The following is an 18,636-nucleotide window of genomic DNA, read 5'->3' on the forward strand; positions in this document are numbered from 1 at the left end:
ACTCCCAGACCTATTTTTACATTTTTATTTGGAAACAGGGTCTCCTAAGCCAGCGCGCGCGCGGCTGGCTTCGAACCTGCGCGATCCTCCTGTCTCTGCCTCCCAAGCGCGGGGATTACCAGCGTGTGCCACCACGCCCGGCAAGCTATAAAATTTTTAGGGAAAAATTAGGAGGATTTATAAAGAGTTCTTTGACATGATTGCAAAGCCACTATCTACAAAAGAAAAAGTGATGACTCATACTTCATTAAATTGAAACACTTTTGCTGCGCAAAAATGCTGTTCAGAAGATGAAAAAAAAAAAGCTTCAGAGATTTCTAATTTGTACCAAAGCTTTAGGGTTAAAAAAAAAATCTGTAAACTCCATATCTATCCAAATCTAGAACAGAAGAGAGTTCTTAATTAGATTAGAAAATGGACAAAAAACCCGCAGAAGATGGAGGAATGGCAAATAAGCGTATGAAAAGATGTCCTACACCATCTACTGCAACCAAAGAAAGCTCAACTAAAATAGACTTTTTGGAATGGCAAAAATAAAAAATAGTGCCAATGTCAAGTGTGGGTGTGGATGAGGAAAAATTGGGGTTATCATCTGTGGCTCCTGGGAAGTCAAATAAATGGTGCTGCCTCTGTGGCAAACGGTCTGGCAGTTTCTTAAAACTGAACAATGTGCCTAGCACATGGACCTGTGTTCGAGCTCCTAGGAATTCACCATAGAGAAACAAAAACTCCTGTTCGTGGTAAAACGTGAATGTTCATGTTATTCACATAATACAAGAACAAGAAGACAGAAAAAGCCCAGATGTCCTTCAAGAGGTGAAGAATTTTACGTGCTGTGGAACACCTTTAATAGGAAGTGCTACTCAGCAATAAAAGAAAAAAGCTATTGATGGACAAAAGAACCTGGACAAATCTCTGAAGTATTATGCAGAGGGGAAAATCCAATCCAAGGCTGCCGGCTGTATGATCCCTCTCGTATGGCATTCTTTGACAACACAATAGGAGCAGGAGCGAGAGGCCGCCGGGCACCAAGGAGGTCAGCAAGAGAGAGAGACTGGGCAGAAAAGTAGTGTGGGGTTGTTATGGTGATGGGAATGTTTGCACTGTGACCCTATGAACACCAGTTTTCTAGTTGTGATCTTATATAGAAGGACACCCCTCCCCCCTTTTTGGTGCTTGTTTGAACCCAGGGGCATTGAACCTAGAGGCATTCTTCCTCTAAATTACATTCTCAGGTGTGTGTGTGTGTGTGTGTGTGTGTGTGTGTGTACGCATTTATTTATTTTGAAACAGGGTCTCTCTAAATTATTGAGGGTCTTGCTAAGTTGCTGAGACTGGCCTCAGACTTTCGATCCTCCTGTCTCAGCCTTCCAAGCCACTGTGGCCGGCTAGCCATCTCTTTACAGAGAGGATGTGGTGTCTGTGTGTGCCTCGTGATTCCAGGAGTGACCAGTCTACCTGACTCACCCACACCCACACTGAAGGTGCTGTGCTCAGTTTGGAAACCTCCCCTGGGGAGGAAGAGATTTCCCCCTTTCAGTCCCTGGGGACCAAAGGACTCTGGTAATGATTCTGCTGAGTCCAGCTTCATCTGAGGGCTGCAGCTCTGGTTTTGAGATGTCTTCAGTGTGTCTCCCAGAGTTTCATGTGCCAAAGGGCTGGTCCCCAATGTGGCAGTGTTTAGGTGGTGGGACCTTTAAGAGGCAGAGCCTAGCAGGGTAAGTAGGTCAAGGGGTGCCACCCTGGGAATGGGCTCATTCTGGTCTTCCAGGAAGCTCTGGACAGTGCTGTGAGCTGGCCTGGCGCCTCCTCTAAGTCACTAGCGCACTTCCTGCCTTGCCACATGGTCTGTTCCTTTCGATGTGCTCTGGCCATCGGGAAGGCTCAGCTGGGCCGTGTTCTTGGGCCTCCAGATCATGAGCTAGATAACCTTCTTACTCCTATTGCCTGACCTCAGGCATTCTGTTACAGCAACACAAATTGAGATGGCTGCAGCAGACCAGGTGCCTAGCCTCCTTATCAAGGCTGACCTGACCTCTGAGGATAATTTCCCAGAGTCCTACCACCAAGCCCTCTCCAAGTGAAGGACCTGGTAGGCTGCTAACCTCAGCCTCTCCTCATCCAACATGATGGCACAAAGCTTCCCGTCAAAGTTCTGGGCTCTCCAAACACGTGACATGTACCCCACCTCCCAGCACAAGTCCCCTGACTAACCTGTCACACTCCCAGTGGTGGCAGGGGGCCCAGGAGAAACAGAAGGCTACATAGCACTTAAAGGCTTAAGCAATGGGGCTGAGCTTTATTGAACTGATCACAATTATGTTTCTGCTGATCACAAGATTGGCAAACAGGCAAGTTTGAAAGAGTGTCCCACTTCTACAGAGCTCAGTCTACCTCCAGTAAGCAGTGAAACACACTGTACCATGAATACTTTCCAGTTTTGGGGTACCAGGATGGCTCACAAGACTGTCAGAGACCCCTGAAATGACTTGACACACGAGACGCTCAGAAGTCAGATGCCTGTGCCACAGCCCTACAACTGACACCAGGTGCTCTTCAGCTAAGGAAAGCTGGTCATTACAAAAATACTTTATATGAGTTCAAGGTGAAAACCAAAGCATTCCATCCTATAAAAATAGCTTCTTCCTATAAAAGTATCAGTTTCTAGAAAAATGCTTTTTATCAACAGTTCTATAAATTTTCAAGAAATACCCACCACAGTCCACGTAAAATGGGCCTCTCCCTCCCTCTTTCTTTCTTTTCCTTTATTGTGGCAGTGGGGATTGAACCCAGGGACATTCTACCTCTGAGCTGTACCCCAAGCCCAATTTTATTTTTATTTTGAAAAAGGGTCTTGCTAGGTTAATGAGTCTCACTGTTTGCAGAGGTGGGCCTCAAATCTGCAGTCCTCTGTCTCAGCCTCCCCAGCACAGGGGTACAAGTGTGTGCCACCACACCTGACTTCCTCTCTCTCTCTCTCTCTCTCTCTCTCTCTCTCTCTCTCTCTCTCTCTCCTCTCTTTTCCATTTTTTTTTTGTAGAACTGGTTATTGAACAAAGGGGCATTCTACCTTTGAGCTATACCACCAGTCCTATTTTTAAAAAATTCTATGACAGGGTCTTGCTCAGTTGTTACGCTTGCCTTGAACCTATGATCCTTCTTTCTCAGTCTCCCTAGCACCAAGGTTACAGGCATGTGCTGCAGTGCCCAGCTTAAATTAACAAGCTTGTTAGAATGACCAAGGTTCAGCTATCAGCCATTCAGTGTTTCATTCAAAGAGACAGAGCACGTGTGTGGCTGTGTTATGTGAGACGGCCCAAGTATTCTACAAAAATTGAACTCAAGAATCTGTTCGTCCTGAAAGTCTCTAGAAGACAGACCCTTTGGCCTAAAGGGGGAATTTTAGGTCTGGCGTGGCCTCTGGGAGAAGACAAAAGTTTTGCTGGGATCTGACTACATTTTCCCTTGCAGTGCTTAACTGGGGAAACCCGAAATGGCATTCTGGCCGCTGTCCGAGATCAGCTCATTCATCTCGTTTTGCTTGCTCTCCTTGACAGCGTGGTTGGGGTGGCTTCTCTGCACCTGGGCTCTGCGGGACCTCCTGAAGCAGACTTTGAGCAGCAGGTAGCACAGCTCGGCCACGTTGAGCAGCATGCAGATCACAGAGGCCGAGATCATGAAAATCGTGAAGACGGTCTTCTCAGTGGGCCTGGAGATGAAGCAGTCCACAAGGTTGGGGCACGGCTGGATCCCGCACTTGAGCACCCAGGGCAGGTGGTAGCCATTGTAGAGGAAGTAGAAGACGTACATGAAGGCGGCTTCGAAGATGATCCTGAAGAAGATGCTGCTGGTATAGGTCCACCACAGAGAGCCCTCGATGCGCACCTTCTGCCTCTTGATGTCCTCCAGGTCTTTGAATTCGTTCCTCTTTTCTCCTCGCCTAAACTTGCGGGCAGTTTCATGTCTGTAGTAGGCCACGTGCATGGCCACTAGCAGTGCGGGTGTGGACACGAAGATCAGCTGCAGCGCCCACAGGCGGATGTGGGATACCGGGAAGAAGTGGTCATAGCAGACATTCTTGCAGCCGGGCTGCAGGGTGTTGCAGACAAAGTCCTCCTGCTCGTCACCCCACACCTCCTGAGCGGCCACCACAAGGATCATGACCCGGAATATGAAGATGACGGTGATCCACACCTTCCCTATGCTGGTGGAGTGCTTGTTCACGCCCCCGATGAAAGTGTGCAGTGTGCTCCAGTCCATGGTGCCGCCAGTCCTGAGCAGGCTGGAGGGCCAGGGGCTAACAGTGGAGAGCACCTGGGGGTTGATAATGGAGAGTTACGGTGTGTTACTGACGTGCAGGATGCTTGCTTTTTTGGGGGGGGTGGCACTGGGGATTGAGCCCAGGAGCATTCTATCCCAGAGCTACACTCCCAGCTCTATTTTACTTTTTATTTTGAAACAGGGTCTCGCTAAGCTGCTGAGAATCTCACTACTTGTTGAGGTTGTCCTTGAACCTGCAATCCTCCTGTCTCAGTCTCCCAAGTACTGGGATTACAAGTGTGAGCCACTATGCCCGCTCAGGGCTATGTATTAAACCCTTCCTTTCGTGCACAGCTTATTCCACACTCCAAGGGGACTGGCAAGGTCCACAGTAAATGCACCTGTGCTTTTAAAAACGCAGCTTATAATATGAATTATGAAGCTAATTTTTAGTCTCAGATGAAAGGTGTGATAATACATTTTCTTCTGGTTGCTGCTCTAGCCCTGAGGCGTTTCAGGTGCAGCCAGTGGGGAGCAGAAATGCACACGTCCTGAGGTTTAAACATATTTTACAGCAGCAGCTTCCCCACGGGGCCAGCACTGTTATAAAATAAAGATATTCTCTGACGAACATGGCAATTATAGCTTGCTCAATAATGTGCCCAATTGGTGAGTTTTGATATATCAAATTAAAAACTTCACATTCTCCCCCCCAAAACTTTTTTTGTTTTGGTGATACGGGGGGTGGAACCCAGGGCCTTTTCTACCTCTGGGCTATACTCCCAGACCTATTTTATACTTTATTTGGAAACAGGGTCTCACTAAGTTGCTGAGAGCCTCACTCAGTAGCTGAGGCTGGCTTTGAACCTGTGATCCTCCTGTCTCGGCCTCCCACGCGCGGGGATTACAAGCGTGCGCCACCACGCCCGGCTCTCCCAAATGTTTGAAGTCCACAAAAGTTAAACTCCCCACTGGGCATGGTGGCGCATGCCTGTAACCTCAGTACTCAGGCTGAGAAGTAGGATCCCATGTTGGAAGTCAGCCAGGACAACTTACTGAGGCTCTCAGAAACTTAGTGAGACCCTATTTCCAAATGGAATACAGAATAGGGCTGGGGATATAGCCTGGAGTCAGAAGGCTCCTGGGTTCCATCCCCAGTAACATAAAAAAAATAAATAAAAATATTTTTCTTTAAGAATTTAACCAGAACTGGTTTAACGATGCGCTTTTAGCCGGGCGTGGTGGCGCACGCTTGTAATCCCCGCACTTGGGAGGCAGAGACAGGAGGATCTCGCTGGTTCAGAGCGACCCTGTTTCCACATAAAAAAGTTAAATAAATAGGTCTGGGAGTGTAGCCCGTGGGAGTGTATCCCGGAGGTAGAAGGGCTTCCAGGAACCCCATTACCACACACACACAAAAAAAAACAACAATGCGCTTTTAGTGTCACTGAACACAGAACCAGAACGTAAGGCCTAAAAGTCATAGCACTGCCCGCAGTGTAGAGGGGTGGAAGGCTCCTGAGCTTGACAGCTCTGTCCCCTTTAAACCTTTCCGGTCATTTGGCTAATGGTTGATAGGTCTGAGAAGACTAACCCTCTTCACAATGCCCCTGCAGCCTGGAGAGATGAGGAGAAAGGCCATGGAAGGCCAAGGGACCAGGCACACCCGAGCGTTTCTCCAAGGCCTCCGGCGCCCACTGCAAGGATGAGGGCGCGGTGTGCCTTCTCCCCACCATCGGCTCAGCCTGCACGTCGGCCTGTAAGCTGGACTTGGCTCTTTCCTGAAGCCAGTGGGGGCGTCTCCTGTGGAGCAAGAACAGTGGCTGCTGCAACGTCCTCTCCACTCCTTCCTCGTGTGCTCACTGAATGAATTCCCAATTCCAGAGAAGTTCCCAATTCTTTGTACTTTAAACACATGCAGAAAATCAAAGATGCTCTTTAATGTAGATTTCCCCTTCTCAAAATAATAATAATATGCCAGGCATGATGGCATATGCCTGTAATCCCAGTACTTGGGAGGAGGCTGAGACGAGAGAATCGAAAGTTTGTGGACAGCATCATTAAGTAGTGAGACTCAGCAACCGAATGGGACGCTGATTCAAAATAAAGATAAAATATTACTGGGGGTGTAGTTTGGAGGTGGAATGTCCCTGAGCCCCAGTAATGCCCCACAAATAATAAACTAATGATACCCATTCCTCAGCCCCAAGCCCACTCCTCAAGCATTAAAAAGGAGGAGGAGATGGCCGGCGTGGTGGCGCATGCTTGTAATCCCCACGCTTGGGAGGCGGAGACAAGATCGTGCAGGTTTGAAGCCAGCCACGCTGGCTTAAGAGACCCTGTTTCCAAATAATAATATAAAATAGGTCTGGGAATGTAACCCGGAGGTAGAACGGTTTCCAGGAACCCCAGTGCCACCAAAAAAAAAAAAAAAAAAAAAAAAAAAAAGGAGTAGGAGAAAATGGTTTGGGAAACTGGTATATCCTTATCCTCAAATCAGCAGTTAAAAAATAAAAATCAACTCATACAATAGTTGATTTTTAAATATAATGACAAAAACCTCAATAATTCGGCTTTCAAAGGAATCACTAGTAGCAAGTATGGTGGTGCATACTGGTAATCCTAGTACTTGAGAGGCTGAGGCAGGAGGATGGCAGGTTTGGGGACAGCCTCAGCAACACAATGAGACACTGTTTTAAAATAAAAGGGGGAGGGGGATAGAGGACATAGCTTGGAGGTAGAATGCCCCTGGGTTCAATCCCCAGTACAAAACAAACAACCCCAAGTAATCCTTAATGAGGACAAGCGGATTCAGGACTCATATATATATATATATCTATATATATCTATCTTTAGAATTAACCAGTAAGTTTGGCTTCCTGTCTCTGCCTCAAGCAGTGTCTATTCACTGAAGCGAATCTCTATCCTTCCAAACACTTCAGTTCAACCCCATTTAAATGACTTTGGGAATAAAAATAAGAAAGGCCCCCTGGGGCTAAGTTCTGCACACAAGGACCGGCTTGAGACAGAAACCTCTCTGGCTGCGCAGACCCTACCTAGCGCGATGCTCTCTTTGACCAAGGACCCTGGGTTGAAAATGATTTCCCCACAATTTTATCCCCCTTAACGTTTCAACTTATAAACACAAACTACTAATTTCTGGAACATTCATGTGGAATCCGAAGCACAGGTGAACATGTAGGAAGCAGAATTTTTCCTTTCACCCACTGAAATGGTTTAGTCAGATCCACCTTGGTCATTTTTATTCCTAACCCTTTTTTAATTTCAGAGGTGAAAAATTAAGATTACCTGTATCTAAATATGTCTTAAAAAATCAACCAGTGGGACAGCGGGGCTGGCCAGGTCCGTGGGGGTTTGGTCCCATGGCTGGCCCCGGCTGGAGCTCGGTCTCTCATCACCCCCTCCTTGGCACAGCTCAGGGCGCACCCCCAAGGCGTCCGCTCCGTCCAAAGCCCGACAAAGCCCTCCCGGGAGCGGCATCCTTCCCGGGAGCGGCGTCCCGCGGTTCCAAGGAGACTGCACGGGAAGGACATTTTCTTCTAGAACACGGCTTAGCCTCTGCTAGAACTGGGGCAAGGGCAGCCCGGAGCCCGCTCGGGGAGGGAGCGGGGGTGCGGGCGGCTCGACCCCCACGCAGGGCCCGGGCGCCCGGCCCCTCCCGGCGCGGCGCCCCCGCAGGTGCACCGTCCGGCCGTCCGCTCCACGCCTCGGCCCCGGCCCGCAGCCTGGTCGGCCCTGGCCGCGACCTCCCCGCCGCCCGGCACCTGGGCCGGCTCCGGACCCGGGGCCGCGAGCAGAGCCCAGACCCCGGGAGCGCGCCGGGGCCCCCGCCGCCCCGCTCACCTGCTCCCGCCGCTCCGCTCTGCGCCGCGCCGCCACCTGCCGCCTTTTAACGCGCCCCACCCCCGCTCGCCGCCCGGCCGGGGCGGGCCGCGGGCAGCGCGGGGCGGGCAGGGCGCGGGGCGGGGGCCGCCTTCTGGACAGGGGCGCGGGGCGGGTCCCTCTCCTGGGCAGGGGGCACAGGGCGGGTCCTACTGGGGGCTGGGGCGCGGGGCATGGTCCTTCTTCTGCGTAGGGGCGCGGGGCGGACCCCCACAGGGGTAGGGGCGGCGGGTCCACCGGGAGTGCGCCCCTGGCCTTGGAGTGTGGGGACCCGGGGTGTCCCTCTGGGTCACTGCGCCTGGGCTGGGTCAGGGGGGCGCCGGTACCCCATGGAGAGGAGCTTCTCGGGAGCAGCCTGAAGGTCCTTTATTCCTTGATGATCCTGTACAGGAGACACCACACTTGTCTTTATTAGGAGAGAGATAGAGATAGAGAGAGAGAGAGAGAGGGAGAGGAAGAGGAAGAGGAGGAGGAGAGTATGCATGTCCACCTCTGAGAATTGAACCCAGGAACATTCTACTGCTAAGCTACACTCCAAGCCCTTTTTATATTTTTATTTTGAACCCGAGTCTCACTAAATTGCTGAGGCTGGCCTCTGATCTGCCATCTTTCTGTCTCAGCCTCCCAAGTACTGGGATTATAGACAGTCTCTACCACACCCAGATACTGATTTTATTTGTTTTGGTGCTCATGATGGAACCCAGGGGCATCCTATCTCCAGGCTGCGCCCCCAGCCCTTTTTTGAAAAAAAGTATTCACTTATTTATTTTTGTAGTACTGGGAATTGAACTTAGGGGTGTTCTACCTCTGGGCCACACCCCAGCCATATTTTATTCTTCATTTTTGAAGTGAGGTCTCACTAAATTGCTGAGGCCAACTTCGAACCTGTAATTCTCCTGTCTCAGCCTCCCACTTACTGGGTTTGCAGGCATGTGCCACCATACCGGGCCTTTATTTTTTATTTTGAAACAGTCTGAGTTAACTGGCCAGTCAACTGTCCTTGAACCAGTGGACCTCCTGTCTCAGCCTCCCAAGCACTGGGATAAGAAGAATGGCCCATGATGCCGGAAGACTTCCATCCCTTGAAGTGTCCTCCAAAGGAGCAGAGCGGGCCTTCCCCAGGCATGGACAGCATGGAGAGAGCCCGTGCGTCCCCTCTCTTCACAGACGAGGCTTGGGAGCTCTGGGCCAGCCTGCCAGGTGCAGCAGGGGTGGTGGGGTGGACTCGCAGGTGAGGGCCTGACCTTGCAGGTTCTGACCCAGCCTACATTACACAGGAGGAGATGTGTAACTTGCTTCTTCCGCAAGATTGGTTGGTCATTAAATGTCCCCACCTTCGCCTCACCATTCTAATTAATTGTTGTTCTAATTGATCTCTCATTAAATAAGATTAATGGTGGGTTCTTTTTCTTTTTTCTTTATTCATAGTACTGGAGATGGAACCTAGGGGCATTCTACCTCCAAGCTATACCCCCAGCCTTATTGTGTGTGTGTGTGTGTGTGTGTGTGTGTGTGTGTGTGTGTTACTAGGGGTGGAACCCAGGGACTTTTGTACCTCCAGGCTATACTTCCAGACCTATTTTATACTTTATTTGGAAACAGGGTCTCACTAAGTTGCTGAGAGCCTCACCTTTAAGTAGCTGAGGCTGGTTTTGAACCTGTATGAGCCTCCTGTGTCAGCCTCCCAAGCGCGGGGATTACAAGCAAGTGCCATCATGCCCGACTCTAGCCCTATATTTTGTTCTTTGTTTTTATTTTTTTGGTGGTACTGGGGTTCCTGGAAGCCCTTCTTCCTCCGGGCTACACTCCCAGACCTATTTTATATTTTTGAAACAGGGTCTCTTACGCCAGCGTGGCTGGCTTTGAACCTGCGCGATCCTCCTGTCTCCGCCTCCCAAGTGCGGGGATTACAAGCGTGCGCCACCACGCCCGGCTTATATTTTGTTCTTTGAAACCAGGTCTCACTGAGTTACAGAGGGCCTCACTAAGTAGCTGAGGCTGTCTTTGAACCATGCTCTTCTTGTCTCATCCTCCTGAATGCTGGGATTACAAGCGTGTGCCACCATGCCCAGCTTTAATGGTGGTTTTAAAAAATGGCTATTCTAGGCCAGGCTAGTCAACCAAAGCTACACTCCGAGATCTTGAAGACAAAGTCCTCAAAAACCCGGCTCTGAGTCAAACAAGTTTAGGACGCTTTTTAAAAATTTTTGGTATTGGGGATTGAATCCAGGGACATTCTCTGGGCTATACCCCAATCCTATTTTATTTTTTATTTTGAAAGAGGTCTTATTAAATTGCTGAGGTCTCCTTGAGTTGCTGAGGCTGGTCTGTTGTTGTTGTTGTTGTTGTTGTTGTTGTTGTTGTTGTTGTTGTGTGTGTGGTACTGGGGATGAAACCCAGAGGCCTTCTACCTCCCGGACTATAGTCCTGACCTATTTTATATTTTATTTGGAAACAGGGTCTCACTAAGTTACTGAGAGCCTCACTAAGTGGCTGAGGCTGGTTTTGAATCTGCACGATCTTCCCGTCTCAGCCTCCCAAGCACTGGGGTTACAAGCGTTAGCCACCACGCCCGGTTCTGAGGCTGGTCTTGAACCTACAATCCTCCTATTTCAGCCACCTAAGCACTGGGATCACAGGTGTGTGCCACCACACCTGTCAGCTCCAGACTCTGCCTTTTAATAGGCCTGGTTCCTGAATCCTGGCAGAGAGGGGATGCGTTCTCCTCTGGAAGGAAACTAATATTGTGGATTCATTCAAGATAAAATGCCATAGAGCAGCAGAGTGGCCTCAGGCTCAGCGTGTCTGCACGATGCTCAGGGTTGGGTGGGTTGTGTTTGGGGAGGACGGCCCAAGAGGTCGAGAGCCACTTTTACCCAGTCATGTCACAGGCCCTTATACTCAGTACGGCTTGTCTCTGTTGGCATTGACCTTGGACTGCAGCTGAGGTGGGCCTGCCAGCTTTCTCCTCTGCAGGCTCCCTGACCCCTGCTCCTTGGAGAGCAGTCCTGCAGCCTCACTTAGGATGGGGCTGGGGCGCTCCTGTCCTGAGAGGAGGTGTTCTTCTGAACATGAGATTAACCCATCTCCCAATTTACCCCCTTACCCCGTCATTTATTTACTCCAGTTTACTCTTGGAGAACATATATATTTGCTGTTCTGAGAACTGAACCCAGAGGTGTTCTATCACAGAGCAACACCCCCAGCCTTTTTTATTTTTCATTTTGTGATAGTCTGGTTAAGTTGTTGAGGGTCCTTCTAAGGCTGATGCTGGCCTCCATCCTGTGCTCACCCTGTCTTAGCCTCCTAAACATTGGGATTACAGGCATGCACCACCATGTCTGGCTACCAGGGTTTCTTTAATAACTCAGCAGTAACTTCTTTGGGATATTTCTGTAGCAGGACTCTATTCATTCTTGGGTGACATTTTCGTGACCATAAATCTATATCCTGGTGTGATATACTATCTCTTGTTTCTGGCCATAGAATATGTTGTATAATATAAGATCACACTGAGACAGAATCATTTCACAATATGAAGACATACGAGACATAAGAAAGCCAAATTCTGTCCTGCAGGGGATGAGAAGGACAGCTCAGGGAGGCAGGAGAATCTGGAAAAAGCTCCCCAGCCTGGGCAGAGGGGAGAGAGTGGCTGGAGGACGGGGCAGGCGGCCTCTGGGGCAAACATCCTGTGTTGGTGACAGAGAGAAGCCAGAGGGCTGGCTGGGGGAGGGGCGCGGTGGTCAGGCCTCGCAGTCACGTGTGAACCCATCCATCGCTCCTCATCACTTGCCCGGCCTTGGGGTGTTCTGTTAAAGCGCCACAGAACTGGCCAAAACGCGGCCCTGCTCCCGTGTCATTTTGGAAGGCGTCCCTGGAAGCCTACGTCTCCCTGAGGTGGCTGCTTTTGTCCTCTGTCCCTCCCTCCTCCTTCTCTTCCTCCCATTTTTTGTGGGATTGGGGATTGAACCCAGGCACATTATACCTCTGACCTACACCCCCAGCACTACTTTTATATTTTATTTTGAAATAGAGTCCAACTAAGTTGCAGAAGGCCTTGTTAAGTTGCTGAGGCTGGCTGTGCACCTGAGATCCTCCTGTCTCAGCCTCCTAAGTACTGAGATCACAGGCGTGTGCCACCGTGTCTGGCTGAGATTAGATTTTGAGCCTCAGTGAGCCAGAAAGTCTCATTTCTCTGCCACCAAAAAAGAAGAGATGCTGGTGAAGAAAGCCAGCCGTGGCGAGTGGTGTTGCAGCCCTGGCCGTGGCCGCCCGGAGCACATCTTACCTCCATGGCCCAGTGGAAGCCTGCTCCGTCTGTTCAGCCTCCACCTCATCCGCACACTTCCCAGACACGCCCGGCACCCCACCTTCCTTTCTCAGATGCCCCTGCCTCTCTTTCCACCCAGCTTTCTGCTGTTCAGGCATTTGGGGGGCAAAGCCCCACCAGTATTTGCGTTCTCCCCCACTTCCACAGGCAGCGCCGCGTCCTCAGGCTCAAAGCCCATGCTTTCAAGGGACTCATGGACTTTCTCTTGAGCCCAGGAGCAATTGAGTAAACTCTGCGACTGGCTTTTACTGTTTAATTTAGACCTGGGTGCAGCGGCACAGGCCTGTAACCCCAGTGCTTGGAAAGCCGAGACACGAAGATCACAGGTTAGAGGCCAGCCTCAGCAACTTAATGAGACCCTTTTTCAAAATAAAAAATAAAAAGGGCTAGGGGTATACTTTGGAGGTAAAATACCTCTGGGTTCAGCCTCCGGTAGAGAAAAAAAAAAGAAAATTTAGGTCTTTACAGTAGATTTGTGATTTTTTTTTTTTTTTTTTTTTGGTGGTACTGGGGTTCCTGGAAGCCCTTCTACCTCCGGGCTACACTCCCAGACCTATTTTTACATTTTTATTTGGAAACAGAGTCTCCTAAGCCAACGCGAGCAGCTGGCTTCGAACCAGCGCGATCCTCCTGTCTCTGCCTCCCAAGCGCGGGGATTACAAGCGTGCGCCACCACGCCCGGCTAGATTTGTGATTTTGTCCTTGGAGACTTAAGGAGGACTTGTGTGGGAGAGAGGTGGAGGGCTAAAGTTTGAGCCTCTCAACGCATCGACAAAGGCCTGCATTGGAGAGGAGCAGAGGGAAGAGGCCAGAGGGCTATGTGGATGGATGGGTGGGGTCCTGGAGGGCGCAGTCAGAGCCTCCAGAGCTGGGGCACCACTGGGCCAGAGACTCTCGGGAGGACCGGCTCACCCAGGCTGGGCTGGTCATCCTGAAGTCTGCAGGACAGGCTGGGGACCCAGGGAGGAGGTGGTGACTCAGCAACAGGTCTGGAGCAATCTGGGGCAGAGTTCCTTCTCCCTCACGACCTGGGCCTTTTCTCCTCTCCCCTCAACTGACGGGACAAGGCCCATCCACAACATGGGTGGTAATCTGCTGTTCTCAAAGACTGAACGTTTACCACATCTACCCACAGAACACCTTCCCAGTGACACCTAGATGGTACAACTGACACCCCAAGACATGGCCTCACCAAGTTCCTGTGAAAAGGTAACCAGGGCTGGGCGTGGTGGCACAGCCTGTAATCCTACTACTTGGGAGGCTGAGAGGAGGATCACAGGTTTGCCGCTGGCCTCAGCAGTGAGGGAAGCCCTTCACAACTTAGTGAGACCCGGTTTCAAAATTAAAAAAATAAAACAAAATAGGGCTAGGGGTGTAGCTTTAAGGTAGAATGTACCTGGATCCAATCCCTTGCCCCCCGCTCCCCCACAAAGGTAACCAGGACAAGTGGGTGTGCTCACCCTTCTAGCAGATGCCAGCAGATCTCAGCCACACGGAAAGCTTTGGGGCTAGCACTGCCCACAGGATTACTTACTTGGGCCGGGTGAGGTGGTACATGCTTTTAATCTCAGGAGGCTGAGACAGGAGGATCACAGGCTGGAGGCCAGCCTCAGCAACTTGGCAGTACCCTGTTTCAAAATGAAAAATAAAATAGGGCTGGGGTGTACCTTGGGGTTAGAATGCCATGGTTCTACTCAGTGGAGCAGGAGCCGTGAGCGACTAGAGTGCAGACAGAGGGCGGTGCTGAGGTCAGGGACAATATGCTAAGGTCAAGGGCAGTAAGTGCCAGGAACCGTTTAGACCATGAAAGCAATAGAGAATATTGAATAGACAGGAGACCTGTGAGGGTCCTAGTTTTACGAGTGGCTTGCAAACAAAACAGGCCCGCCACAAGACATTGCCAGTTGGTGTGTGGTCTGCTGTCAGTTACTTTACAACTCACTTTAGTTTGGGGTTTGTTTTTCCTCTTGCTCTTACACAGAAGTAAGAGGAAGCCGCATGCAGAGGTACATGCTGGAATTCCAGTACTTGGAGACAGGAGAGACATGTCAGAGGCCAGCCTCAGCAATTTAGGGAGACCCTATTTCAAAATAAGAAAATAAAAAAAGGACTGGGGGGGGGAATGTAGCTCACAGGTAGAATGCCCCTGAGTTTCATCCCCAGTGCCAAAATAAATAAATGCAATACAATTAATTACAAAATAAAGAGGGCTGTGGGTGTAGCTCAGTGGTAGAGTGCCCCTGGGTTCATTCCCCACAACCACATCACACACAGTAAACTAGAGAAGACTTGGGATATTTGAATATGACTTTCTTCATCCTTTTTCTAAAAAATGATGAAGATAGAAGATATTGGAGATATTTTTCTTTAGGAATAAAGCTCACCCATCTGCAGAGGTCAGATTCACCAACTACACATATATCCTTTTGCATCAATAAACTTGCATTGAGGGTGTTTATTTATGTATTTATTGTGGTCCTGGGGATTGAATCCAGAGGTGTTCTGCCTCTAAGCTATACCCCCAGCCCTATTTAATTTTTTATTGTGAAATAGGGTCTCACTAAGTTGCCAAGGGTCTCACTACTTTGTTGAGGCTGACTTTCAACCTGTGACCTTCCTGTCTCAGCCTACCAAGTACTGGGATGACAAGCATGTTCCAACATGGCTTCTGTGTAGTTGTGATTTGCATTTCCCATATGGCCAATGATGCTGGACATTTTTATAATTTGTTTATTGGCCATTTATAAATATTTTTGAGAACTGTCTAATTCTCAAGCATTTTTTTTATCACTTTGAGTTCACAATGATGTTTAATTACAATGCACTAATAAAAACATATAAAAAGAATACTGAAAGGTCTGAGCTGCTGCCCCGCAGGGGGAGGGGCCGGAAGCCCAGGAGGCAGGAAGGACCCGCCTCCTTTCCCCGGGAGCTCCATGTTTCCCATGGAGACCACTCCCCTCGATATAAGGGAGCTGCTGCTGTCTCACAGACACACTTCTACTTTGGTGGGGGGCTCTCCCCAAGCCCGCTCCCGCCGGGGCGGGGGAGGGGGAAGGAACTGCCCGGGAAAGGTGCACTGGCCTCCGGAGAATAAAGGCTTATGGCATCCATATCGGACGCCCTGTGTATCTGCGCCGCCCGAGGGACCCGCCGTGCATATTTAATCTATCAAATACCACTTCTGTTATGCTAAAAAAATAGAAATGTAAACAGGGCCGGGAGTGTATCTCAGAGGCTCAGTGACCTGAGTTCAATCCCTAGTATTGATAAATATAAATGGATTACAGGATGTAAAATGACACATTTTAACCTTCTAGGACAGAACTAGAAAAACATGGGGGTGGTCTTAGGTGGTAAGATCGTATTAGGTACACCCCCAGAAGCAGCAGCCACAGGAAAAAAGAAGAAGAAAAGAGAGAGTTAGATTCTATTAAATTAAAAACTTCTAGTTGGACATGGTGGTGCATACCACTACTTGGGAGGCTAAGACAGGAGGATCGCAGGTTCGAGGACAGCCTCAGCAAGTAGTGAGACTCATCAACTTAGGAAGATACTGCTTTCAAAAAATAAAAAACAAACCGGGTGTGGTAGTGCACACTTGTAATTTCAGTACTTGGGAGGCTGAGACAGAAGACAGTCTCAAGTAGAGAGACTCTCATCAACCTGGTGAGCTCTTGTTTACAAATAAAAATAAAATGGGGCTGAGGGTGTAGCTCAGAGGTAGAATGCCTCTGGGCTCAACTGCAGTAACACACACACATACACACGCGCGCGCGCGCACACACAGCAAAAAGAAGAAAAATCTTTGGCTCTGTAGCTTAAGGTCTTACACTAATGAACACAGATCATTCTGCAATGGGGAGACTTCACATCCAAAGTGGAGCATCACATGTCTTGCTCTCTCCCCACCCCTCTCTCTTCAGTACTGGGGATCGAACCCAGGGGCATTCCACCTCCAAGAGACACCTCCAGTCCTATTTTTTAGTCTTTTTAAAAGGTTTTTTTTTTTTTTTTTTTTGTGGTACTGAAGATGGAACCCTTCTACCTCCGGGCTACACTCCCAGACCTATTTAATATTTTATTTGAAAACAGGGTTTCTTAAGCCAGTGTGGCTGGCTTTGAACCTGTGCGATCCTCCTGTCTCTGCCTCCCAAGCGCGGGGATTACAAGCGTGCGCCGCCACGCCCAGTGCAAGTTTTTTTTTGAAGCAGGGTCGCACTGAGTTGCGAAGGGCCTTGCTAGGTAGCCGAGGCTGGCCACGAAGCTATCACATATCTTCTTGTATTATTTATTATTATTTTTCTCTTTCTTTCTTTTGTGGTGCTGGGGATTGAACCACTAAGCTACACCCCTAGCCCTTTTTATTTTTTATTTGGAAACAGGGCCTTGCTAAATTGCGAGGGTATCACTAAGTTGCTGAGGCTGGCCTCAGATATAAAATCCTCTTGTCTCAGCCTCCCAAGTACTAAACAAGGTTATTGTTTACAATACCCATGCTGTGGTTTCTTGAGGTTTTAGGGACTTTATATTTTGATAGCAAATCAACCAAGAATAGAAAGCAAGAACACCCTTGGATAATTTAGAGAGTTCTGTCCGGAGCCAGGTGGCGCACGCTTGTAATCCCAGCATTTGGGAGGCTGAGACAGGAGAATCTGGGTTTGCGGACAGCCTCAGCTACATAGTGAGGCCCTTTGCAACTCAGTGAGAACCTGTTTCAAAATAAAGAATAAAAAATAAAAAATAGGGCTGGGGGTGTAGCTTGGAGGTAGAATGGCCCTGGGTTCCAGTACAGCCAGAGAGAGAGAGAGAGAGAGAGAGAGAGAGAGAGAGAGAGAGAGAGAAAGTAAGTTCTGTCCACTTCTATAGCCCACATTTACAGAATGGTCTTTCTCGAAGTCCTCATTGAGGTAAGGTGCCCAGACGACTGGACACAGTTACTCATCTACTAAACCAGTCAAGAAGAGCGAGTGCTAAGAGCTGGCCAGGCTATTCACCTAGCAGCTGACCTGAGGTCAGCCTTGCACGGTGGACTGACCTCTCACTCCCTTGCAAGACTTTGGGCTCGATCTCCTGAGGCTCCTCTATCAAAGCCCCATAGCTGAAAGAAGCCAGGTAGGTGCAATTCTGTCTTAAATGAAGAAATAAGGGCGGGCAGGGCATGCTGGACACTGGAAGAGCCCGGGCCCGGGTCGCAGGAGTCTGGGCCCTGGCCCGGCCTGCGCAGAGCACACTAGACCCCTGGAGAAACCGGGCCCGGTCGTCAGACCCTGGGTCCCGGTCAGGGGTCGGGCGGGGCACGCCGGACCCCTGGAAGAGCCGGGTTCCAGGTCGCAGGACTCTGGGCCCCAGGTGGAGTAGTGCGGAGCACGCTGGACCCATGGGGAAACCGGGCAGGGTCACAGTGCTACTGAGTGCCTGATCCCACTACCTCCTCAAACCACACATACTGTCTTCTCTTATTAAAAAAAAAAAAAAAAAGGAAAAGAAAAAGAAAAAAGAAAAATATTGGAGAGGGGTAAAGAAGGCCGAGGCAGATGCCAGGATACTGGAGATGCAGACAAAACTTATCCAAATGCACTGGAACTTATGGGAAAATTCCCCGTGAAGAAGGACTGCTTCTTCTCTACATTGTTAAGAATCTTGGACCTCACCTGTAAGAAGAGAGGTTAGTAAAGACCAAAGAGAAAGGCGGTGTTGAAAGCGGTCTCCACGATGACGGTGGAGACTTTATTCAGGAGAAGCAGAAATCGGATCCTACCAACCTTATTTTTTTTGGATAAATTACACCAAATATCGAATGCTACTGTCACGCATGCTTAGGAACACTGGACAACATTCAGAGTGGAAAAAGAGCTTGGGAAAGATTTGAAATGGTGGAGGCAGTGGCAATGGCAGTGGCCAGTACTCAGGGGAGGCAGAGATCTGATACATTACACCTGGAACCTTTGAAGTAATGACCCCAGAGGCAGAATGCTACCACCACGCACCCTCGAGAACGTGGGACAAATGGTTGGGCGAAGAGGGTGCTCAGATTGGAGCCTGCTGAGGGGTCAGGCCAGTGCCAGGGCCAGCGTGGCCGGGATCGGAGCCTGCTGTGAGGCAAAGCCGGTGCTGGGGCCTCTGAGGCTAGGATCGGA

The 18,636-nt window shown here is 49.7% G+C and overlaps 1 protein-coding gene across 1 annotated transcript; it reads right to left on the reverse strand.

Moving 5' to 3' along the window:
* Positions 1–3,474: 3,474 nt before the first annotated feature.
* On the reverse strand, positions 3,475–4,260 carry GJB6 (gap junction protein beta 6; the record flags this gene model as incomplete). The annotated part of the gene is made up of 1 exon (XM_080689630.1): positions 3,475–4,260. One exon carries the CDS (start codon positions 4,258–4,260, stop codon positions 3,475–3,477), a length of 786 nt encoding a protein of 261 aa, XP_080545756.1.
* Positions 4,261–18,636: the final 14,376 nt, after the last annotated feature.

Source organism: Muscardinus avellanarius (genome assembly GCF_963383645.1).
Source record: "Muscardinus avellanarius genome assembly, chromosome: 2".
Lineage (NCBI taxonomy): Eukaryota > Metazoa > Chordata > Mammalia > Rodentia > Gliridae > Muscardinus > Muscardinus avellanarius.